This window comes from Vanessa atalanta, chromosome 22, assembly GCF_905147765.1.
Source record: "Vanessa atalanta chromosome 22, ilVanAtal1.2, whole genome shotgun sequence".
Classification (NCBI taxonomy): domain Eukaryota; kingdom Metazoa; phylum Arthropoda; class Insecta; order Lepidoptera; family Nymphalidae; genus Vanessa; species Vanessa atalanta.
Genome location: NC_061892.1, coordinates 9,142,649 through 9,168,882, shown reverse-complemented (window position 1 = coordinate 9,168,882; position 26,234 = coordinate 9,142,649). Strand labels below are relative to the sequence as shown.

Here is a 26,234-nt window from a genome sequence, read left to right as displayed (position 1 = left end):
ACTCTATGGCGATCAGTAATAGTCATGTATTTGAAGCGTCTCTTGAAGAGATAAATTCAAACTTCAAGTGTGCTTCATCTTAAACTTAATTTTAATGCACTCCACTTGATTTATTGCAATATTAAATGTAATAGTCATTATATTGCATTATAGATAAAGCTTACTTAGGTAGTACATAGCTGAGCATTAATTAATAATTTTATTGTTAAGGTAATAAAATAATAATGGCAGTATTAATAATTCAATACTTACATTTATGTTGTTTGTAAAAATTAAAACAGCGCCTTGTTTATGTTTATTGCAATATTAGTTTCTTGTTAAATTGCTATTAAAAATAATAAGGCATTAAAACTTTACTGAGGTTCAATCATAAAATATTTTATGCAAACTTTTTATGATCTACGTTTTCTTTCGGTATCATTATTACATTAACAATAATAACAAGATATCAATTTTAATTAGTTGTTTTCTATTTAAGTGGAGTCAATTAATGTCTAGTTCACATAGAACATCACATGTCATAATGAACACTTCGCGTGTATATTTATTTGTGCAACGCCCGTGACCAGAAAAATATAATCCGTTTCATTGTTACATTTCCTGATTTTGTAACAATACAAAGAAACGTTTTGACAATGGAATGATTGATGATGGGTTAATGTAACTTGAATCGTGTTTATTCAATAAATGTTAGTTTTTACGTAATAATTTATTAACAAAAGAATATTTCAAGCTTGCTTTGAATTACCATTTGTATCGTTTACAAATAAATTACCCTTTTTTTGTTGTTTTATATTTTTATTTGTAAAGGGTTCATGAGTTTATATATGTTGTTTTGGCGTTGATTAGATATACAATACTGTCTTATTGTCTTGTTTTTACTGTTAAAGTGACGAAAGAAAGAGATAAAAATATGTTTAGCTTTAAATTAAACAAAGCTTAACATGTTTTTAAATACAGCTTTATTTCTGTTATCCAGATAATGTAAGTAAATTTATAATTCTAGTTAATAATGACGGTGTTGTTTTAAAACGGACGGTATTCCTTCAGTTGTAACCTATCAAATAAGGAGGTGCGTGTACACGCGTACACGTATATTACACGCGTGAGAAGTTCTATTTCTTCGGCTTAATTAAAAAGAAGATGGTTAATTAATATATAAAAATATATATATTATTAGTATACCATAACATTCACTTCCAAATTCAATAAATCTCAATTTTAATTTTTAATAAAATAAACATGGTAAAATAAGGAAGTTGTTCATTCGAGCGAATTGACATTTAATTGGCGGTTAAGCAGATTCAAGTGTAGTTTTCAAGTAACGCATCATAAAAAAACGCTCTTTTTTTTCTAAACGGACCACAAGAAATATTACTTCATACATTAATCCAAATTTTTGTAAATACTTCTAAAGTTTTATTTAAACGTAAGGATTTGAGATTTTTAAACCAAGACGACTTGAAAGATACGTTTCTGTATTACTATAGATTTTTTAATGATGACGTCAATCTGTTAATTTGAAATGGGTATTAGATAAATAAAATACTTATTTCTATAAGTTTTTTTTTTTATTGAAACACTTAAAATCATCAATTCTTAAGTACACGTCACAATACTATAACAAGGCGTACGACGTACACCCGTCAATATATGGCATTTTTTTGTAAAACAATACATAAATATTTATATTATTTACAAACTTACAACTATTTATATACAAATGTTAAAAATATAACAAATTTATAAAACATTATATTTTGCATCCCACAAGGCACCATTCTAGCACCACTTTTTTATCTTCTATATAATTTTGAAACATGTAAAATTTTCAATAATTATTTTTAACTTTCAATACAAAATTTAAGAAATATAAACGATTCTCATTCTCCAAAGGTCAATTTCTCGTTGATTGATAATATCAACTCTGAACTTAGTGTAAAATTCAACAATATTTAACAAACACTTTAATAATATCACAATAGAATAATTTGATTGATAAATATGGATCTATATAAAAACAAAACATCTGATTTATACACTAGATGACAATGCTTTCACGAAACAAATATATAAACTATAAGTCAATACTGTTGATGTATGAAATGATCACATTATTAAACGTACCACAACGTAGATATACAATAAACTTAACTATTCATATTTACAAAAATAAATATACATATATCATGTCATTATTATTTTATTGCAGATCTCAAGTCGTCGTGATGAATATTTACAAATAAACCTCTTGTTTGTGATTTAAATGTACCATATTTAAAATCAACGTACTCTCTTTTCTTTTTTTCTACTTTTGAATTTTACACATCGAGATGAAGGATATGAAAATAATAATTTAAAACATCTAAAAAACTATAGCCTAGTTTTTATTTGTCATATATATCTAATATATAAAGCTCGTGACACTATTGGAAGAGGAACTACTCACACTGATAAGGCACTGTCGGAAAACACTAAAACATATATACTAAAAATAATACTGGATAAAGGCTGATTTCATAGAACACAGTGTCTTAGGAACACTGTGTTCTTCTGTGCCTTTTCGAGACACTTTCCACTATTTTCTACAAAGATATTCAGTCTATATTTGCAAACACCGCTACTTTCCTTTATAATACTATCGATTAATACATAAAGATTCTACATATTTCGGATCCATTTCGTCTATTTCGCGACCCTTCGTTTCTGGCACGAATAGTACAACAAATAAAAGACAAAGAACAGCTAAACCTGCATACATCCAAAACAGACCATATAAACCAATGTAATATTGAAAATCAGCTGCAGTTTTGACATTAACGAAACCACACAAGTGGCTGAAACTAGTTGCTAAAGCACTACCAGTACTTCTATATTCTAAAGGAAATAATTCTCCTATTAAGAGCGAGGATATCGGACCAATACCAAGAGAAAATGCAATTGTAAATGTAAGAACGCATAATAATGGTATCCAATCGTACGATCCTTGTACCGTTTGAGTTAGATCTGTTGTATTTCGGAAGACATAATCGTAATATGCGTAAGAACCGAAACCAGCGAATGCTATGGACATCATAACTCCACTGATCATGAGTAAAGGCAGTCGGCCAACATTATCGATCAACATTCCAGAGAGACAAGAGGCTAGAAGTTGAACAACACTGGTCGCAATAGCACCACCGTGTGGATTCATCATTCTAAAAGTTTTTTTAAATATTGAGACCGCGTAAAAGTTAAATACATGAGCGCCGGTGAATCTTTGGAAGAACATGAGACCGCAAGTAATGAGGACGGGTCTAGTTAATCTTTTGGATAGAAGTACTTTGAATTTCCCAGCTCGACCGTCATGGTACTGTTTGCTTGCTAGTATATTAGTTCTGATCGTTGCTAATTCCTGTCGTATGTCAGCATCTGGGCCTCTTAGCCACTGGAGGGAATCTGCCGCTTCTTCTTCTTTCCCCCGTAGGAGAAGAGAAGACGGTGTTTCAGGTATAAAAAGAAGAGCCAAGAAGAGTAGAACTGGTGCAGCTGCGACGACTAGAGCCAACTGATGCCAATTGAGATAAGCTCCAAGGGAGAATGATATGAGGAAACCTATTTGGCTTAATATCTTCAGCACTGAACTGAGGCAACCTCGAATTTCTGGCACGGCTATTTCTGTCACATAAACCTGAAACAATAAAAACGTATTAATATTGATTGAGACGATAAATGCTGATATCTTAGATAAAAGACGTTGATAAACTTCTTTGGTGTAATATTTTACTGTTATTTACCATCGAAAAACGACATGTAATTATATCAACAGTTATATATCACTTATAAAAACAATAATAGCTATCAAATACTAAAATTATATAGCTAAAAGTTTATTTGGAAACATTGATCTCTGACTTCAATAGTCTGATTTAAGAAATAAATTTGTATTTTTTCGTTATGTAGTCTATTTATTGAGAAAGGTTATGTACCATATAACATTATGACCGATTATAGGAACCGAGGGGGCGGAGTAGTGAAGTGCATTGCGCAAAGCTATCAACAAAAAAGATCTAGAGACAAAGCTTAAAAAAGCTACTTATCAACGAATTAAATTAAACAGCCCGTATACCAGCATTTGGCAAAGTGATTTCAATTAAAGTTAAGAATTTGGAGCTTTGTGTTAGAAAACTATGTTATCCATTAAAGTTATAAAAGTTGAGCTTGAAAGCTTTTTATGAAAATTATAAGCTGATATGGATGTCGAAGTCATTTATGGAAACCACCCGATGGGTGCACAACGAAGGCTCACCAATAAAGTATAATATAAGAGCGGACGCGCACAAGTGCTAATGTATTCCAACATTACTAAAAATCAAATCAACGGATTTAAGTCTTTAAATATCCCACTGCTGGGTTAAAATCTCCTCGATACATTAGTGGCAGATTTTCATTCAACACATGCAGATTTTTCTCACAATGTTTTCTTTCATCACTGAGCATGAATTGAATTCCAACAATTCATTAAAATCACATGAAAATTCAATGGGGCTTCCCTGGATTAGATATAATCGGTTTGCATTTACGTGTTCAACCACTGGGCCGTTTCTGCTTTTCAAACGTTGTAATGAATAATATTTTTGCTTTTGTTGGCATAAAAATATTCTGAAAAGGCATTGACGCCATTTATATAATGAACCAAAAAGATTTGCTTCGCCATAGTTAATGTGAGACAAATCGATTTTGAAGCTCGAAAATATTTATTTCGAATTGACAAAAGCATTCGTTTATTTGCGTAGAACAGTTGAATGCCGATCTTTGATTTGATTTTTCGCAAAAAAATAAAAGTAACATTATAGTTGAAATTGTACTCGATTTAATTATTTTTTATCAATGAAAATACAAAGTAATAATTTTAATTTTTAATAAAATAATTATTATTTTTTCAATTATGTGTTTTGTCTTATTTTTGAAATTGTTATGTTACAAAGAATTATATGTATTTTCGAAATTTGTCGTCAAATAGCTCTAGTTTATATTTTTTTAAAACTCGACGTTGATTACGAGTGTGTAATGTCTGATTGACTATAATAATTAAATAATTTATAAGATACACGTATCAAAATAGCGTATCACGTAAGTCGGATATTACAAGTGACATTTCACTAGTTAGACATAAAATGAATTCTTAGATCACACTGCGTTACTCAAATTAGTGACTCATGATCAAATTTCGACCACTTCACGAACACCAGGCTAGCTAAACCTTTATCTAGAACTTAAGATGAAATTGATAATTAATTTCGACCTTATAACATTATAAACAAGGCTGATGTGATATTTCCTGTTTCACCAAACACCGAACAGCGAGTGCAGTACAAATAATATAAAGGGTACAATCAAAAGGCACGTGCTCAAAGCCGCGTTAGAATATGTATGAAGGGAAAGTGTATGTGACGTCACTTTACTTGTCCAAACAAGTGTACCTAACATGCCCCTTACAATAACAAATACATATGTGAATTTAATGTGAACTGTGATCCGTGACTTAAATATTTCTCTCTATAATTAAAACACGACTAGTTTGTACAAAGTGGTCTCGAGACTGATCTGGAGATCTTGATATCTTAAAACAAACCGATATCTCCAATCCAATCGCTATTTTTTTTTATATATATAATTATTTTTGACCAGTCTTGTTTTAAGTTTGGTTTACTCGGTGGTAGGGCTTTGTACAAGGCAGTGTATAGGTACTCAACAGATATTCTACCGCCAAACGGTAGTACTCAGTATTGTTGTGTTCCGGTTTGAAGGGTGCTTGAGCCAGTGTAACAGGCACAAGAGACATCATCTGAGTTCCCATGGTTGGTAGCGCATTGGATTTTTAAGAAATGGTTAATATTTCAAGTGCCATTGTCTATGGACGGTGGTGATCACTTACCATCAGGTGGTCGATTTGCCCGTCCACCAGTATGTTTGTTAAAGATAACTTTGTGTATAATATGACATTTATGATTTTCGAATATAGTTCACTGGAAGACATACCGTGTTTTTTTAAATATGATAACAACCACAGCAGTAGTATCCGAGACACCTAACATTATAAATATTTTTTGAATGTACCTTTACATAGAAATGGACTACCAATAGTTATAGCTTTAAGTATGTACACTATTATATAGTGTTTGACACGAACAACTAAAGTTAATAAATTGACAATTTAAATATAATTGTTTCGCTTTATATTACGTATTAAATGAAAAAATAAAAAAAAATTAACAACGTTAACTAAATAACAAGAAATAAAGTTTAATTTATTTTCGGAGAGAAAGAGATTTTCCTGACGTAACGATAACCATTTCTGCCAGTTAAAACTTCGTTCCAAAATTATAAAATATATAGATATAAATCAATTTTAAAAAAAATCATAACGCGATGACGTCACAGATTGATGACATTATTATATTCATTTAACAAATGAAGAAAGATAAGTGAAAGATTTATTGGCGCGTTGAAATTGAAACTACATTATTTATTGACCATTTATGAGGTCACGGTTGAACACTGAATATAAATGGGTAAGGGATTTAGTTGTATTGCAAAAGGAATACATTAAGACACGATTTTATGATTGTTTGTTAATGTTTTGGAATGTGACTTAAGCTACACGTTGTTGATTTAACGAATGTTTGCTTAGTTTAAAATGCCTATAAAGCCTCATCAAGTTTCAATTGTAGGATTTAATTTTTTAATAAAATATTGAAACACAATACTTATTGATGGTAAAATTATCATTCGTAAAATATGTACCTTAGAAAATCAGTGATTTTATTTGTCATTTTTTTTATTCTGAGTTATACATAAGTAACGCAAATAGGCCATCACAGGGTAAGGGGTCACCACTGTCCATAGATATTGGCGCGGTTAATTTTAACCATTCCTTACGTCGCCAATGCACTAGCAACCTCGGGAACTATGATGTTATGTCCCTTGTGCCTGAAGTTTCGGTAGAAACTGATGGGGACGTTGTACCTACCCAAGCGGGCTTGCACAAAGCCTTACACCTAAGTAATTATACACTATAAGAACCAAAGACAATCGTTTTGTTGTCAAAATAATATACGAACCGATTTTCGCCAATTCACTCTACTGTAGGCCGCGTAAAAGAACTTCGTTCCGATAGCCTATTTATTGAAATATTATTAGCGCTCAATGGGCATTAACACAAATTGAGCACATAATAACACTTTACTGGTTTGATCTGTAAACTGAAATTTTAAATTCGAGTAAACTAAACAAAAACGGCTCTATCTTATTAATATTAGAATCAATGTATGCTTTGTAATTAATTAAATTTCACGACCACGATCTTAAGGTTTTACAAAATGAAACTATTTCCTATGTGAAAAACTCACACTATTCGAACACACACTGCGACAAGAATGTAATTCTTACTGACAGCGAAACAAAAAGCGTTGATACCTCAATTCTCTCACATTCATTTATATGACATTATAAATAATTCAATCGAACAATGTCGGAGACATCAACGGGCATAGTCGCAATGATACGGTACCAGTGCTGTGTCTATGACGATATGTTTTTCTGAAACCGTCTGTCGTGAATAAGGCTAAGGCTATGAATCTGAGTAATTATATTTCTAATAGATTTATTATGATTGTGCACAATACAGCTATGTGGGAGTTGATCTCTCGAGTGGAGTTTCTTTCTAATTCTTCTTCGAAGAATAAAGATTATATTTCGAACAGGAATGTATGTAATTAGGTACGAAAAATACTCTAATAAATTGCATTTATGGATGTAAAATGTTGATAAATTGACTTATTGTTATACGATATATTGATGCGTGCCAATGTCGCATATCATTTACCGATATTATGATAATCATTCTATTATTATTTGTGCAATTGTGCGTTAAAAGATAATGCAATAGTTATTTCTGTTTGACAATCAAGATCGGTGCCTAAAATATTATGTAATTGTTAACCGTCAAAAGAGCCGAGATGGCCTAGTTGTTAGAACGCTTGCATCTTAACCGATGATTGCGAGTTCGAACCCAGGCAAGCACCACTGAATTTTCATGTGCTTAATTTGTTTTTATAATTCATCTCGTGCTCGGCGGTGAAGGAAAACATCGTGAGAAAACCTGCATGTGTCTAATTTCAACGAAATTCTGCCACATGTGTATTCCACCACCCCGCATTGGAGCAGCGTAGTGGAATATCCTCCAAACCTTCTTCTCAAAGGGAGAGGAGGCCTTAACCCAGCAATGGGAAATACAATAAAATATTACAGGCAGTTAATGTTATGTAATAATGTAAAATCGTCAAAAGATATAAAATTGTACTTACACACACGGATAAAAATTACAAAGTTGCTAATTGTATAGAAAAGAAAATAAAGTTTATTAAGAAAACAAATCAAACTTGGTCTATAATGAAAGTTTTGTACCGAAATATTTATAAATATTTGTTCTCCTTATCGTCTATTGAGTAGAGAACTACGCAGAAGATAATGCAATGTATGATTACAAACAGGTGGACTCTCTTTTCCGAACTCTTATAGTCCGATGGGACCGCTGAAAGACTGAAGTATGAAATTAACGAACAACTACCAAATACTGATACTGTTAATAATACTCTCAATTACTTATATTGTTCCAAACCCAGAATTACTACCTAAAATCTCATGTATTCAAAACCTTCTACTAGTCAACGTCATAATTAGGATAGTAGACTATATCTTATATTCACATCCGGTTTACAGGACACCCCAAAAAAATCGTGTAATGTTTTCAAAGTTCATGCTTCATCTTGAGCAGATTTGGATGTGACACGGGACATTATAAGAATCCGAATATTATCCCGACTGACATTGGATATAATATTTATACTTTTTAGTTCGCTTTTTGTCAGAGCAGTCGTGTTTTTGTAAGTTTGATATCAGCATAATTTAACTATTCTTGTGACTAACGAGTCCTATAACTAAATAAAGATAAACCCTCATTAATAAGATCAGAATAAAGAAAAAATAATGAACTCCATATTGTGTTTATGGCTTTAAATAGAAAACCATATACATATGAGACTCGTACATCTGTCTCCATATATAAGAGGCATGGTACAAAAAGTTTTCGCGATATGGTGTTACTGTTAGTATGTCTACCATTACACGTGAACACACTGCTTTAATGGATATCGAGTATATATATATAAAAAACTGGAAAAATGGTGGTAGCTTTAATAATCTCGTAAATTTACGATTACAAAATTTTAGTAACAGTTCACTCAATTTCGTTAAAGTTCACAAGATATTAAAAAAAAAATCAAAATTAAAATATACTTTATTCAAGTAGGCTTTTACAAGCACTTTTGAATCGTTTTTTAACAAACTATTTAAAGTGAAGCTACCACCGGTTCGGAATGTAGATTCTACCGAGATGTTTGATTAGATTTATGTTTTTCTCTCATAGCTATAATATTTAGTTTATTAAAGTACTGCAGTGAAGTTATTCTTCACGGATTTAAGGTTTTGAGAACTAAAGAAGTGATTAAAAAAAATCGGTGTATTTGAGTTCGATAAATGTAAAACCAAATACAAGTTACAAAAGGAACGGAATTGTTTTAATATTTGATTATTATAATGTCAGGCCAACTTTTAAATTTATTAATAATACATACATATTATTAAAAATTTATCTTGATTATTCAAATAAAAAATTATTTAAATTTGTATTGAATCATCTAATTAAATAGACAAAAAAATACACGATTTAATTGACGATCAATTCACTTGACTTAACGACTGATTTTGTTGTCTGATGTTAACGGCGGTGTGTCACAAATAACTTTTTACGTATCTAACAGTTTCTAATTACGTTTATTGTGAATGATAGTGTTTGTGTGAATGTGTAATTTTTCACATGTCGTTCGTAACGACCGATGATTGATTGTGCTTCAAGATAATATACGTATCGCGTTTTAGAAAATTACAGTGTTTGTTTATAATGCAGTACTAGCTGACGCCCGGCGTGCGTTGTATAACCTCTTTTTATAATACACGAATAAAAAAAAAAAAATTAATATACTCTGTAACTTATGTCAGCACACCGAGTTTTTCCGTAACATACACACACACATACATGATCTAGAAATCTGTATACAATAACTTGCAATTACACTATAGTATTAAATATATGTGTGTGTGTTAATAAATGAATTCTAAAATATTTTACCTATAGAGCTTCGTTTTAGTTCTTGTTACTTTATAAAAACACTTATAATTAGATCACCTTCATACGATTTGATTCTAATTAAAAACTGCCATTGATAAGGTTGGGAAACTCAAGTGCCATCTATTGCACTTAGATAGTACTATATCAGAAACTTTTTCTATTAACCGGATTAAACATATACACGAACAAACAAACAATATTTTATATATAGATAGATTAGCGACTCTTCGCATGTGTACATTTAACGTGTAATTGACCTTTTTGTTCTGTGTAAATAATTTAAAACAATTATTGTTCTAGCGATTATCGCAAAAATATTGCTTGAATTGTTTTTTAATTTTTCTGAAATGAACCGATCGTTTTTTATATGTCGTCTATGCCTTGGTAAATCTATTGCTTGTTTAATGTGTCTGTATGTTTTATCCAGACATAATAATAATTTTACTTGATTATCTAGCAAGAAGAGTTCAGTTTTCATTAACATATAATCGCTATTTAATATTTATAAAATAAAATAAATTTGAATAAAATTATCCGTTGGCATATGAAACGAACAGTATACGTTTATATTAATAAATTCCGCAACACCTGTGACCCTAATTTAAACCTATGTAATTTTGCGTTGTACAAAAACTAATCCACACAGACATTATCATACTATGTGTGTAAATATATCTTGTGTATCATGTACATATTTTTATAATAATATTTGATATACGCAGTGGTGCTTTTTATGTACTATATGGGGTACAGGCAAATATCTGAGTGGTCCACTGTCCATAGACATTGACGCTGAAAGAAATATTTATCATTCCTTACATTATACCAACACATCACCAGTCTTAGAAGCTAAGATTTTATGTCTTTTCCGCCTGTAGTTACACTGGCTCTTTCGCTTTTTAAACTGGGACAAGCAATAATATATTTCCAGATGTGGAATGTTATCTTATAAGTGGATATTACTTTGCTGCTATTAAAACCTAGTTATCCCGAACTACTTGTCTTAAAGCTGAAATTTCCAAAAGCACTTTCATAGTGAGCGTCTATGTTGTAAGTATGAAAAATTTCAAATCAATCGGACCTATAGTTTCTTAGTGCACTTGGGTCTAGAATAATGTCAGAAAATTCCAGAAACAGCCTTAGTAATCGGAGTTTATGTAGATATAAGTAATTAAATTAAATACCTGAGTTATCATAGTTATGCAGCAAACCAGCATGCCTCCGCAGAAGGAAGTGACAGATATCATATCGACGCTGGTGGACAGCGCCGTGGCGAGCCAAGCGACCGTGTATGGCAGAGCCGTCATTAACAGCACTGATCTACGGCCGATTCTCATTGCCATACCACCGAGGATACCGCCAACTAGAGCACCTGTGAGAAAAAAAAAATACTTTGAAAAATACAAAAAATTAACATGATTGTGTGTGCGTGTCTGTAAAGCGATCTTCTTTTTGAAGAGATTTTTTTCGACCTTATCTGTCCAGTCTGTTCCAAAACACATTGGTAAATCAGTAATCGTTTCTGCGATGTTTTCCTTCACCTCCAATTTTAAAATTTAATTATAAATACAAATTAAATACCAGACAATTCAGTATTGCCGAACCACTAAGCCATCTAAGTATAAGAATCTCCATCAGAAAATACACAGTAAAGATGGATAGTTCAATTATAGGAAACCACACTTGCATTATAAATTCAGACTAAACTAAATATAATAGAAGATAAATAAACTCATGGTAAATTGGCAAATGGACCGCCTAATGGTAAGTGGTCACAATCGCCTAAAGACATAGGCTCTGTGAGGAATATTATCCATCGCCACGAACCTTAGAAACTAAGGTTTTAGGTTCCTTGTGCTTGTACACAGGCTACAAACCGGTGTAAAGCCATACTAATTTTATTGCTGTTTGGGGGTAGAGTATATAATGAGTCGGTACCTCCATAGAGGGGGTGGAATAGTCCTAACCAAAATTAATAGTAAAAGTATAAATGAGACCAATTATGATATGATCATGGAAAGTCTTTGTTTTAGATTACACGAGAACAGGAATTAAAGTAAACTCGTCTATTATAAGTCAAAAGTACTTTTGACCGAGAAATAATTATAGCTGTAACCATTTAATATTAGTTGTTTGTTTTTATGTAAGCTGTATTGTTTATACATGTAAGTAATTTAACAGCTCAACAGACTCAATCTCGGTGATTATCGTTGTAATAAAAAATACATTGTTGAACTGATGAAAAACAATCATGGACGTCAGCACGCACTTCCGAACGAATAACTATGATATATACAAATACAATGCATGGAATCCCTCATGCAGCAGAAATAGTGCTGTAGAATATACTTTAAACAATCATTACATCGCTCGTTCAATCGTCAATAATATTTGTAAGCAATCGAAGCGCTGTTTATTCGATTCCCGCCAAATTTCTCATATCAATATAGATGGCGCCACTTTAGTTTATGGTCAAAGTAAATACGGTATGTAGAAAATGTTTATAAATCCACTTCGCGTCTGAAACGGGACGGCGACGAAAATAAACAGACGACAGACGTACTATTTGAGTATTGCAGACGTTTTCTTTACGTGGGTTTTAAGGAGATGATATTATTTTTTTCATTTTATTTTATATTTTTATTATATATACATACACGCTCTCAATACACACATTTCAAGTTAAAGTCAGAAACATTTATAAGATATAGAACCATTTACTTATTGAATTTCAAGGAAATCTAACACCGGTTCTTCTTCGAGAAACTTAGTGGAACTTTTTTAAATACAAAGGAATTAACATGGATTACAGTAAAAATAACACACTAAAGCTTAAGAAGTAAAAGTCTTTTGAGTAGAAGATTTACAGTTTATTATCACGCCTCTAATGCTAAGGGTAGGTAAGTGATAACATTTCAAACTACACGTGCTGATTTCCACACAATGTATTGACGTTAGGGTACCTAATAACCGCTCAGTGTCAACATCGCACAGAAGAGTTGTTCTAAAGTAATTCAATTACGCGTCGGCGTTCCCAGTAAAAAGTAAATATTTCTAATAATCTAAAGATAAGTCAGGGTATAATAAGACTGAGACCACACGTGTATCGTCTGTAAAGTAAACACTGAAGAATGGCGCTTAAATCCACATATCGGAATGCAATAATTCAGAGGCGTTTGTTTTCAAATAAAAAACATTGCGGATTGAGAACGCCGTTTTGATTATTTTCATCGTCAGTAAAAACAGAGTACTTTTTTTTAAAACTCTTTTGGTGTTTATTTCGGTAACTGTTTTGCCTGCGACTACGCATGCGTAAACGCAGCGTTTGGAGACAGTTTTTGAATCGCTTATTTTTTAGTAATAAAACATTCAGGTCTGATATTCTGTAAGATTTCACTATGTGATTCACTCGTGGGATTTTGAAGATTTAGACTTACTTATCGGCGTGTAAGGTAGGGAGAGGTGGAGGGAGCGCAGGTGTTAGGGACAAAAAGTACCAAACATCCATTCATCTATCCAAACGTCTAACAACTTCTAACATTTCACGAAAGTTTTTGCGGTGAGTTTGTTCTAACAGAATAGCTCTATTATGACGAAAAATCATCGTCATAGTCACAATTAACAGCATCACTAAATTCTTTAAAAATTTAAAATTAAATGGTAAAATACATACACATGTCCTTATTTTTCAACTTTTTTTCTGAATTAAAATTCATTTCTCTATCCTTCATGGAATAAGTGATACCAAAAATATTTTATAAATTAAATTATTAAACTACTTATCGCCCACGGCTTTGCTCGCGTTTTCGGGGTTGATCGTCAAGTGTTAGTCATAAAAAAGTATATGTACATAATTTAAGGGCATACATTCTTGGAATTCAAGCATCATACCAAATTTCATCAAATTCAGCTCAGTAGTTTGTCCGTGAAAGAGCAACAGACAGACAAAGCTGCTTTCGCATTTATTATACTAGTATAGTATGTAATCAAAATACACGATGACTCAGTTTGTCATCTGCGCTGGAATGCAATCAATCAGACATTTACAGCTTCGATTCCAGTTTTAAACAAACGCAAGTATCACTCGTGTATTCTTTGTTTCGAAACATCGTGTAAAAATAAAACTGAAATTGTTTCGTACAGAATCGTACGAAACGCGAATTATCTGTGCGATGAAAATAAAAATAGAAAATGCGATCGCGAAGTGTTTTGAGGGAGGAAATAGCTTGTGTATTGAGTGTATCACTTTGATTGAGAGATTAAGTTTTATGATAAAGACGCTTGGAGATCAAAATGAAAAGGTTCTTTTTACAGATCTTTCAAGCAGAATTAGAATCAGTTTCTCTTATCCTAAGGACTTATCCTAAGGACTTATTTTTAAGGACATATTTCTACAGTTCCAATGACAATACATCTTTATGGTAATCGTGATCTTATTTAGCCTTTTCCTCATCAAAGAAAAGGTAATAAGTCCCATGGAAATTCGAATCATCATGTATAAATGTAAAATGCTTCTGGCTTAGAATCTAGAACCTACCGATTATAACGAATACTAGATTCATATTGGTATTGTTACTTCTTTTTCAAAACTCGTTTCAATTGGTTTTGAATTAGTTGTCGCCCATGACTTTTCACGTTCTAAGGGTCGTATAGAGTTAGGTATAAAAAAGCAGCCTATGTTCTCCTTTGGGCTGCAAGCTTGCTTCGAATTAAATTTTATCAAATTCGGTTTAGTGGTTTGACCTTGGAAACATAACAGACAGACCATTTTCGAATTTATTATTTATTTATTTATATTATTAGTATAGATTTCAAAAGCTAAGATGGCTCGGATTATTAAAGACGTATCTTAATTGAAGATTACTATTCATGACCAACGATAATACTCGCGACTGTCGGTGCGTGGAACTACTCATAAGTCCTCGAGGCCTTAATTTAGAATACCATTAAAATATTCACTCCTTAGGGCATAATTATCTAACCAACAATAAACGACACTATCTAACGAAATCTAAATATTAACAAAATTAGTATGTATTTTTATACAAGTTTTTTTTTTGCAGTTTGATCGTGTAGTCTGCGGAGATATAGTGTGAGTGTAAGAAATGTCCCACTTGTGAGTAAAAGTCTGCTCTGCTCTTGACGCTTATTAAAAGAGTGCTCTCATGCGATTGGTTGATAAAATTATGATAAACACAGGTTATTAAATTATTTTTTCTTTGTGCATTAATCACTGGAATAATTATTTAGGAATTAAAACATTTTTGATCATTCATCCTTTTTTCTTAAATGCGAAGCGATTCGTTGTGTATCGTGGTGTACTAACTATTATTGTTAAGGCGAAATTGAGTGAAAATTTGTATGTATGTTTGTCATATCCTACTTACTTAACCTATCATCATGAAATTATAGAAAGGTACAGAAAAGCCTGCCCCTCACACGTGCCATAGCTGCACATGAAATTTAATATGATTAGTGAAATTATAACACGAATTAAACAAACCCAGGCAAGCACCAGTGAATTTTCATGTGCTTAATTTGTGTTTATAATTCATCTCGTGCTCGGCGGTGAAGGAAAACATCGTAAGGAAACCTGCATGTGTCTAATTTCAACGAAATTATGCCACATATGTATTCCGCCAACCCGCATTGGAGCAGCGTGGTGGAATATGCTCCAAACCTTCTCCTCAAAGGGAGAGGAGGCCTTTAGCCCAGCAGTGGGAAAATTTACAGGCTGCTAATGCTAAAAAAAGCAACATGAAAATATATGATGCAATATTTGCTGAAGATTTTCGTCCAAAAAATGATTTTAAAAATTTTACTGTTGTCTTTGTAATCAAATCACCCACTCAAAGAAAACAGAAAACAACAAAACTAGAAAGTAATCCTTTAGGAATTTCCAATATTAATTCTAAGGCACCTTACTATTCAGATATTCATTTGAAGTATGTAATCTTAAAACAATAAAAAGACTATAAACACGATCTCAGATTGCTATCGTTATAAATATCTTAAAATAACTTAGAGACTATCGAGCGTCTCTCAAAAATATTAACTGCCCCAAATAACAGGTGCGAACCACGAAATTACCGGTGATTGATTCTTTTGCAAATTTAACACTGAACTCGACGCCTTCTGGCTTAACGCCTTCTAAAATACCTGCAATTTTGTTAGATACTTCAAAATCTATACATAAATATAAAGGGCATTGAACTGTCTATCGATAAATGGTTTAAGCTATAATATAACATTCAGACATGTAATTTGAAAAAAATGTTTCGTATTATATTTATAGAGAAAAATTATATGTAGTTTGGTATTTTAGTGAGAACTGAGTTGGGTATCTATGATATTTTCTACCGCCAAACAACAAAACTTAGTATTGTTGTTGTACATTATAAAAAACGACAACCTAAATCAGCTTACATTGTTAATAAAAAGTACAGCACCAAAAAGATGAAAACAAAAAAAAAATTGTAATTAAATAATTTAAAATTACTAAAATATCTTCTAAGTATACATCGTTTGAGTGCACTTAAACATATCGAGCATTCCTCGACAAATACATTAAGTCAAATCTGTATATTGAACAATTACACAACACACTTCTAATTTAGTAGTAAAATTACCATAATACAAAAACATTTGTCCTGTTAAATTCAATTATTAAATATAAACTCTATTCTATAACTTGTAAGGAAACTGTCAAAATGTTACAGAGTTAGGAAAGACTTCGTGTACAAACACACAGTCAATTACCGTCACCATAAAAGGTGCATGTCAGCTTAAAAGATATGTCAATATGATATTTAGCATACACGAACGTTTATAGAGAGAAAGTCTGCCTATAGTATATGTTATGTTGTCAAATGTGGGAACACAATAATATTAATAATTCGTTCATGTCTTATCAAATATTTGCTAGCTCTCTTTAAGTTAGTAAAGTTACGCTTCCAGTCATAATGTTTTTTTCGACAACTTCAACAACAATTTCTATAATAAAGGCAAAGGCAATAATTAAGAGTCGAGAAGGATTGAAAGGCCCCAAACATGTCGATAAGCGGCTATGTTAGAAATAAAACTCTTTGGACTGAACGCATTCGGGATCTTATAATATCCTTTGTACCTCTTATAAAAAATATTGTTATTAACTAAATTCAACCTCTAATGGAATACGTCGTTTGTTTGGGGCTAAAATAATAGAACCAGTACCCACCAGATTATTCTTAGTAAACAATTGACACAAAGGATCATTGACCGTATTATATTGCCAATATATGTTCCGTATATATAGTTATGGATTTTAATTATACTGGCTCACCATTATTGATATGGAAACAAAGCATAATTTAGTGGCATATAAACGAGTGGGAACCAAGACGGGTTAGTACTAAAACCTACAACTTGTGTCTAGGGTACTTATAAAACATTTTACAACAATCTCGAACAATACACTCGAATATTTTATCTTCAATAATATTACCACACAGTCTCTATAAATTGAGCATTTTAAGAGTTTTATCACTTTAGATACGTGCAAACATGGATCAAGAACAAAGACTATTTCGCGTTACTATGTGGGAATTTGTTGTAAATACGAAATTATCGTAAAATTCCCGATTTATTACCGACTTCCAAGAACGACATAAATCTTTGCAAGGGTTGCCTCTAGGGAATATAAATTATTTCATTAGTTTATATTTAAAAAGATTGATCGCTTTTTAATTCAACTATTTTATTTTTATCTTACTGATGAATGTTTTATATAGTTATCACGCAATGCTTTGTCTTTTTCTTTCGATTGTCGGATGCCTGGTGGCGAAGAGAGAGAAATATATGTTTACCTATGCTCCTCCTACAAAATATTAATAAATAAGACTGATGACACGCCTATTATATAACTGTAATTATTATGCGAGGAGAAGCAAATTGCTTTTTTTATAGTATAAAGAAGCAAAAAGAAAATGAGGATCTCTTTGATTTAAGTAATATTTAAAATGGATATAAAGTATAATATTTACTTTAAAATAAATATAAATAAATAAACGATATTAATTTGCAAACAATAACCCTTGTATAATAAAATAACGAAGCATGTATATCATAAAAGTTATTGGCAAAAATTTAATTCAAATAACAATAAACTGTCGACAACCCTAATCATCTTGGTCAATCTCGCTCCAAATTTACGATCCGTCCTTATTGCATACGTAATACAGATTAATATCGTGTGCACATTTGAATTTATCGATATGCCTTATTCGTCAGACATAAAGTCCATATTCGTTTAATTTGCTTTATTTAGAATAATTTATGGCGCTTTTACGTTCGTTCAGAATATGAAACAATTTAGGTTTTCAGTGTTCACTATTGTATGTTGAATTCAAGTAGAAGTCGTTTTGATATATATAACAAGACGTTTCGTTACTGGCATGTGCACAAATTTGTTATATTTCATGTTTCAGTTATAGTATTGTTGCATTTATTAACATAATATTCTATTTTAAATTGGAAAAAAGTAACTACTGAGTTTCTTGCCGTTTCGTCTCGGTAGAATCTATTTTCCGAACCGGTGGTAACTTCACTTGATATAGTTTTTTAAAATGACTATTTAAAGGTGATTTTAAAAATGTGAAGTAAATTTTTGATTTTGATTATTGTTATAAATAATATTAAAAAAAAATCGGTGAATCGTAGATTAGAATCAACAATCAATCGATCTTTCCAAGATTATAAATGGTTTCACTATTAATTAATGTTTAATAAAATAAACTTATATAATATTTATATAAATTTGTTGATGTGTTGTAAGTTGTTCCACCCACACTGAGATGACTTTTAAATCACTAGATAAAAAACCTATTTAATATCTTCCAATCTTATCGTTACCTGTGCTCTTGGCACAACTAAAGAGCCATTAACCTAAATATTTAATTGCAAAAATCGACTGCAAGAGGATGCACACTCGTAGGCCATTGAGTACGTTCCGAATCTAGTTTCAGATCGTTAGTATTGGGGATAAGTGTCTGAAAGTTTGAGAGGAACTGTACCCGATTTTTATTTAGTTAAATATCGAAATGACACGTTCGACTTTTTTTTTTAAAACATTTATAAGAATTGCATCTTTTATACGATAAACAATCGAACATATAAAAATAAATATCAAAACAGAAATTATATTCTATTTTATACTGTGAATTATAATTTGATTTTAAAATAAATTAATATTGACAAAGAGCGATTATGGTGATGAGCGATGGTTTTCAATTATTTATAAACAATTATCATTGATTCCTTTTTATGTATACGAAAATAAGACAATGACAAATCTACCCTATTCTCCTGTCCTTACAGACGGTATTTGATTGACAAACTTTAGTGTTATTAATACAAAAAATGGAAATAATAGTATTCAAAATATATATTCGAATCCTGCATATTTTCTTTCTTCTTTATTGCTTTATTATTTCATTGAAAATTTAAGTTAAATATACATATATCGATCGAATTTTGGACCGTTGGTTAATGGTATCTGAGTGGCTTATAGATCTATTCACTTACGAAGACGTGCCCCTCCTCGTTAAATTATCATCTGCATTAGTGTGAACGAGTGACGCTCGTACTTACGTCTCAGTGTGCGTAAGACAAATAAGAGTAGAGACAGCAAAAAAAAATACAAGTTAGACTATATTTGTTGAGTTCATTTTATTAAAAAATAATTAGTTTAACGTGGAGTTGACTCCGTGAGTGAATAGGTATATTTTAGAAAATTCAACGTCGTAGTTCTATAAGAGGTTACAGCTTAATATATTGTAGGTGTCCTCTTATAGTGCACTTGGTTGGGCATTGTGCAAGCCCATCCGGGTAAGTACCACCATTTTATCACACATTTTATTCCAACTACATGCACAAAGCACATAACATCCTAGTTCCCAAGGTCAATGGCGCATTGGCGATGTAAGGAATGGTTACATTTTTTTTACAGCACCGATGTCTATGGGCAGCGATGATCACTTACCATCAGGTGGTCCATTTGCCCTTCCGCCTACTAATGCCATAAAAATTGTAAAAATAAAAAAAACTTTTTATAAATTTCATTTAGTTTTATAGCCTTAAAGTTGAAATATATCAACGATCAAAATTTATTATTCAACGTGACATTGCGTGCTTAACGCACATTAGTTTTATTTAAATAGTGACAGTTATTTTAATCGAATTGTAGGTAACAATAGAATATTTATTGATTTGAAAGAAAGTTTAGAAGTTTAACTATATTTTATGTTGGTTCTTCTCGATAGAATCTACATTCAGTACAAGTTGTAACTTTAAATATAATTCTGTAAAAATACTATTCAATGGTGCTTTTAAGAGTCTATTTTATTAATGTACATTTTGATTTTCTTCAAACAATTAAATTCATAACGGGACGATGAATTAGGTAAGCGGCTCGTTGTTGACACTGAAGTACTTTTCTGTACCAATCATAAGATTCTAATTCGCGTATCTTGGTGCATGATTATTTAACGAGATGAGATATTTCGCACGCAGTTTTACTTCAACACAAAAACACCTTTTATTGGTTCATAATTTGAGGCAACTTTAAAATACTCATAGATTATGTAAATTAATTTTAGAAACGTTCTAAGTGAATTCAAAGACAAATATCTCCGAGTATCAATGAACTTGTATTGGATCACTTCAAACCTTTTCAAGAGGAGAGAAGAAGGTGGCCTGCCTAGCGACATTTGCCGGCTGATTCGTTTAATCATCTACTCCTAATACGCTTTTGAAGCCTCGTGTTGAAAATAGTAAAATAAAAAATAAAAAAAAGGAAAAATACCAAATATACAAACGTATACACATTACTCTCCTTAAATCAACTGTCATCGGTTAAAAATAATGAAAACAAGTCTTAAATATACAGTATTTTCTAAGTGCATACGTGCGGACAGCATAATTGTTTGACTATTAATGTATTTACTATATATGATACAAGGTTTCACTTAGCAATTACCTGCGTATGATTTAATTTCCACTCTACACAAACAATTTAAAGTAAATTAAATTACGCGTGACAAAATTATATTGGCAATTATACTAATATACTTTAAAGGTATGATGCGATTAATCGTTAATGTTTTTGTTGCGTATTTTTTTTTTTTTTTAAATATAATTATTCTTTATTTTATATACTTGGTATTAATGGTATCTGGATCTATTCATTTATAAAGGGCCGACCACTATAATGAATTAATTTTTAATAAATTAAACTTAAAAAAAAATGTTTGTCTTACACACACTAAGAAATATTGTAAGCACACATAATATACGCGGATACTGATTTAACGGAGAGTGGCGCGCTTTTATAAATGAAAAGATCTATACCAGGAATACGAGGAATATAAAATGAAGGAAAAATTATATTTTAAAACAAGACGCAGGTGGACCAAGTAGAATGTATCCACGTGTAGCTGCTGTTACTAGGTATGTTTTATTAAAACAGAGCGCAAGAATGCGCATAGCATTTAATGTTAAAACAATAGCTGTTGTGTAGAGTAATGTATGTCTAGAGACCTCGTAATAAAAAGCTATGAATAATAATAATAATAAGTATGTAACTTTGACTTTAATTTAGTGGATATTTTCCGGAACACGGAAATTTACACACTTCCGAGATCCTGACTCCAGTTTTTCGACATTTCATCGAACTTTCTGGCCCGATCTGCGTTTTGGACCAGGACCTTAGGATCTGCGGCCTTCTATCAGATTTAGTAAGTAGTGCATGGTCTGTATCTAAGATACACTGGGCTAGGGAGGAAAAGTAATTTCTATGTAAGTTTCATACTTGGTGTGTCCCATTGTCTCTGATAAGATGACTCTGAGGGGAATGCTACATCAGATCACGAGACACAAAGCTCTCAGCCTCTGTGAGATCTTCCACTATAACAACGAATTTGAAATACTTAATATCTGACTGACGAATGTTATAAGCCATTACTCGGGACAGGCAATTTCCGACTCTCTTGTCTTCTAGTTTACGTTGAAATTTCATTAGGTTATCAAAGAAGTTTTTATTGCTGTTAATAAAGGAAAAGTAAAATTTAATTTCACGTTTATTTAATTATTACCATTGTTTAGCGCATTGGTCGAAATTTGACCAGATTTTTATATATTTTGAGGAAATTTGCATGTTTCCAGTATTAATATTTTTAGGAATTAGGCTGTCAAATAGGTACCTGATGGTAAGTAGTCACCACTGATCATAGACATTGGCACTAAAAAATATTAACTACTACTCCTTACATCGCCAACGCGCCAACCTTGGGAACTAAGATCCATTGTTCCTGTTGTTACACTGGCTCACTCACCCTTCAAACTGGAATTTTCGGTAGAATATTTTCTATTGATATTAATAACCATACATAAAAGAAGTCGAGTGAGAAACAACGAAGAAAAACCGACCAAGTGCAAGTCGAACTCTCGCACAAAGGGTTCCGTAACATCTTTAAAAACGGCAAAAAAAACAGGTTTTTTTTATGGAAGTCCCTTTAATATTTTATTGTATTAATTGTTACAATGGAACAGAAATACATAATCTGTGAAAATTTCAAAACTGTCTAACAATCACCGCTTAACAGATACAGCTTGGTGACACACGGGCAGACAGCCGAACGGACCTCAGAGCCTTAGTAATAGAGTCCTGTTTTACCTGTTGGGTACGGAACCGTAAAGGATAAACTGTTTTATCGTTGCCTACTTATATATACATTAATAATAATAAATGAACATGTCGAAAATTGTTTACGTGTACCATTTATTTTCGTATCCCTTATTGTGTTTGTATAATGTTGTAACCGCGTGACCTACATATTAAGTACCTACATAGTAATATTGTATGCAAATAATTAGCGGAATTCAGACGCCTTGGTCCATTGAGTTAATTTTGCCCGTTATAATAATAACTCAGACTTAGAATATGGGGGCAGTCGTGATTTTGATCTGTTTATTAACTCTTTAACCTAAATAATTTAAAGCCAATGCAACAGGGACAGGGGTTTGATTTCCGATTGTGTTTATGGTCTGTAAGCGCCTATTAACGTCCTACTGTTCGATATCTTTTGTTATAAATAACTTGTTTATTGACTATAACTACTAATATTGTAAATGAGAAAGTCACTCTGTCTGTTGCGTTTTACGCTTGAACCACTGATTTAGATGAGAATTGGTATGGAAATATTTTGAGTCGCGGGAAAGGTTAGAAGGGTGAGTGAGCCAGTGTAATCACAGGCACAAGGGACATAACATCTTAGTTCCCAAGGTTGGTGGCGCATAGGTGTTGTAAGGAATGGATAATATTTCTTACAGTGCCTTTGTTTATGGGCGGCGGTGACCACTTACCATCAGGTGGCCCATTTGCTCGTCCGCCAACCAATGCCATAAAAAAAGGGTGTGAAAAGGGAGCTTGAAGTTTGTACGAGGAACCAATTGAAATCAAAAAATATCTTTGCAATAGTTTTCTTTATTGCAGAAATTGATATAGAAAAATAATGGTATGCTCACTTGAAAATGCTCTAAATTGGTCTTGCTACCTCAGATAAACTTATAAAGAAATAGTTTGTTTCCGTGGTTATGCCCGCGTGAGCAAATCAGGGGGGCAATTGGTGGCGCATCGGAGATTTAAGGAATGAAAAAAAAAATTTACAACGTCAATGTCTATGGGTGACCACTTACCATCATTTGTTCTACGCAATTATCAAGATCGATTTACTTTCTTTCGCATTCATAATATTGGTACGTGTAATGATAAATGTTGACTCAAATCAATTAATACTTTAAAGTAGTAACTTAATATTTTATTTAATGGTTTCACAAATTGCTACAATTAATACACGGAATGCTACCACCAATATCTTGCCGCTATAATAAAGGCTGCCTCTGTTAATACGGTTATCTGTGTGTGCGATAAAGGGGTAATTATTCCGCGTATCGAGGAACAAGTTCGATTCCCGCTCCGAGTAATATCGAAGGCGTATAACAAGATAATGATTAAGCGCGTCAACAATTTACAAACGAAATACGATATTATTTATCAAATCTAAAAGCGATACGGTTTTTTTTAAAAAAGTCTTATTAAGTTTGGATAAATATAATTGCCAGAAATGGTTATGATAGTATTGACGAATAAAAAGTTTAAAAATACAGTTTGGTTAAATAATTTTAAATGAAATTATTCTTGTGATATTCCACCCTTCTCGGTAATTGAGCTTTATGCTTCGTTTGAATGGTCACGAATGCAAAAGCAATCCTGCGATGCCCGTCGAAGAGATGGTAAGGAAACCACTGGTTTTTAATGGGTATTCCGGTGTACCAGGGCGCGTTAGGCGTCCTGGATATCGGCGAGTCCCACGTCATATGGGAAAAATAAGCTTTCCCTCAATGAAAAAAAAATCTCGCTTAGATATGTAGCGACCAGAAATCTATATTTTTTATTTGCTTTCCGGTTTGGGAGTGATACCCCAACGGGGTTTGAACCCAATACCTCTGTGTGTCAGTATGTAGTCACTACACAGGACAGTATTTCAATTTAAGGGTGAGTGAGGTAGAGGTGGTCTATTGTAGATGACTTAGAAGTGTAAAGTAACCTTACCGTAAATGATGTAGAATACTTAACAAAAAAAAAACGTAATACATATATTATATACATATAACATACCAAGGGACGATAGTAGGGGTGAAAGTAACAATAGTAGTGGTGACCAGTGTTTACGCAGCGAACGTACGAGAAAGGAGGTAGTCCGATATGGACACTTCTAATGTCGTAAACATCTACCCGCAAACTTCAGTCTCGTGAACAAGACATTCGTAGATACTGTCGAAATATCGAGCTCCACGAGATAAAAATAAAAATAAAAAAACATGGTAAATATACCGTTTAAAATACTTGTAGTTATAATATACCATCATAAATCATATCAATAGCACATGCATAGGCTTATTTCTAAATCACCATATAATTAATAATTAAATGACACAGTAAATTCGTGAAATTATTATACGAAAGTTAAAGTAATCAATACCCCACACCAACCACTTTCTCTTTCAAAAACTTTCTTTTCACTCTTCTATCGTTTGATATCTTACCCAATATATGTACGTATCTCCCTTGCCCCTAAGTTTAATCTCAAATTCTCACAAAAATATAAAAATGGTAGAAAATCCTTAAATATTAGTAGAATTAGTTACATTTGTTGAATACGATCCATTCAAGTTATAAACCCTGCTATCTATCGCCATGACAACAAAAAATATCTGCTAGTAATATAAAAAAATATTTAATTAACTAACAAAAAAGTATGTATTTATAATTTCGCTAGACTCCAACCGCGGCTTCCACCGAGGCAAAGCTAAATAAACGCTTGTATATATTATGTATGATATAAAAAAAATCGTTAAGTCGTATTATTGTCTCTTTTTTTTTCAAGAACGTTATCACTTGAAACAATTTTAAATCATAGAATAACATTGTATTCTGAGAAGTGTTGCAAATTTCATAAGAATGACGTCAGTAAAATCAAACATGGCGTCCTCATTCAATTTAGTATAAAAGTAGAAGCTTGCCGAGGAGGTGGAGCTTATTCAATCACACTTTAAAAATAGTAATTAATGCTAATGATAAATAGTAAACAAATGTAACAGAACTATACCTGAAAAATACTGATTAACTAAAGATGTTTTTTTCATCACTTAGCACAAAACAAATAATTACATATAATTATAACATTTATTAAGAACTGACTGCCTCGTCAGTTCAATGGTTAGGTCAGATGACTGCCGGACCTTTGGCCTTATGGGGTTATTCTCTGAAGAAATTCGCAATTAACAATCCCGTACCTCCGAAGGCCATGGATTCTACGCTTGGACTCTCTCCTTGTCGGAATGCCATGACGGATAATGAAAGTATGTAATAGAGAGAGCACCTGAGTTCCTTTAAGTGAAGCCTTCG

General features: G+C 32.1%; 1 protein-coding gene across 1 annotated transcript in view; it reads right to left on the bottom strand.

The window, feature by feature from the left end:
- Positions 1-1,567: 1,567 nt before the first annotated feature.
- LOC125072752 (facilitated trehalose transporter Tret1-like) overlaps positions 1,568-26,234 on the bottom strand; it is a 91,497-nt gene continuing 66,830 nt past the window's right edge. Inside the window, exons 4-5 of the mRNA XM_047683436.1 lie at positions 11,416-11,603; positions 1,568-3,670 (exon numbers count right to left, since the gene is read on the bottom strand). Coding sequence (XP_047539392.1) covers positions 2,639-3,670; positions 11,416-11,603 — 1,220 coding nt within the window. The 3' untranslated portion in view covers positions 1,568-2,638. The remainder of the gene's footprint in view (positions 3,671-11,415; positions 11,604-26,234) is intronic.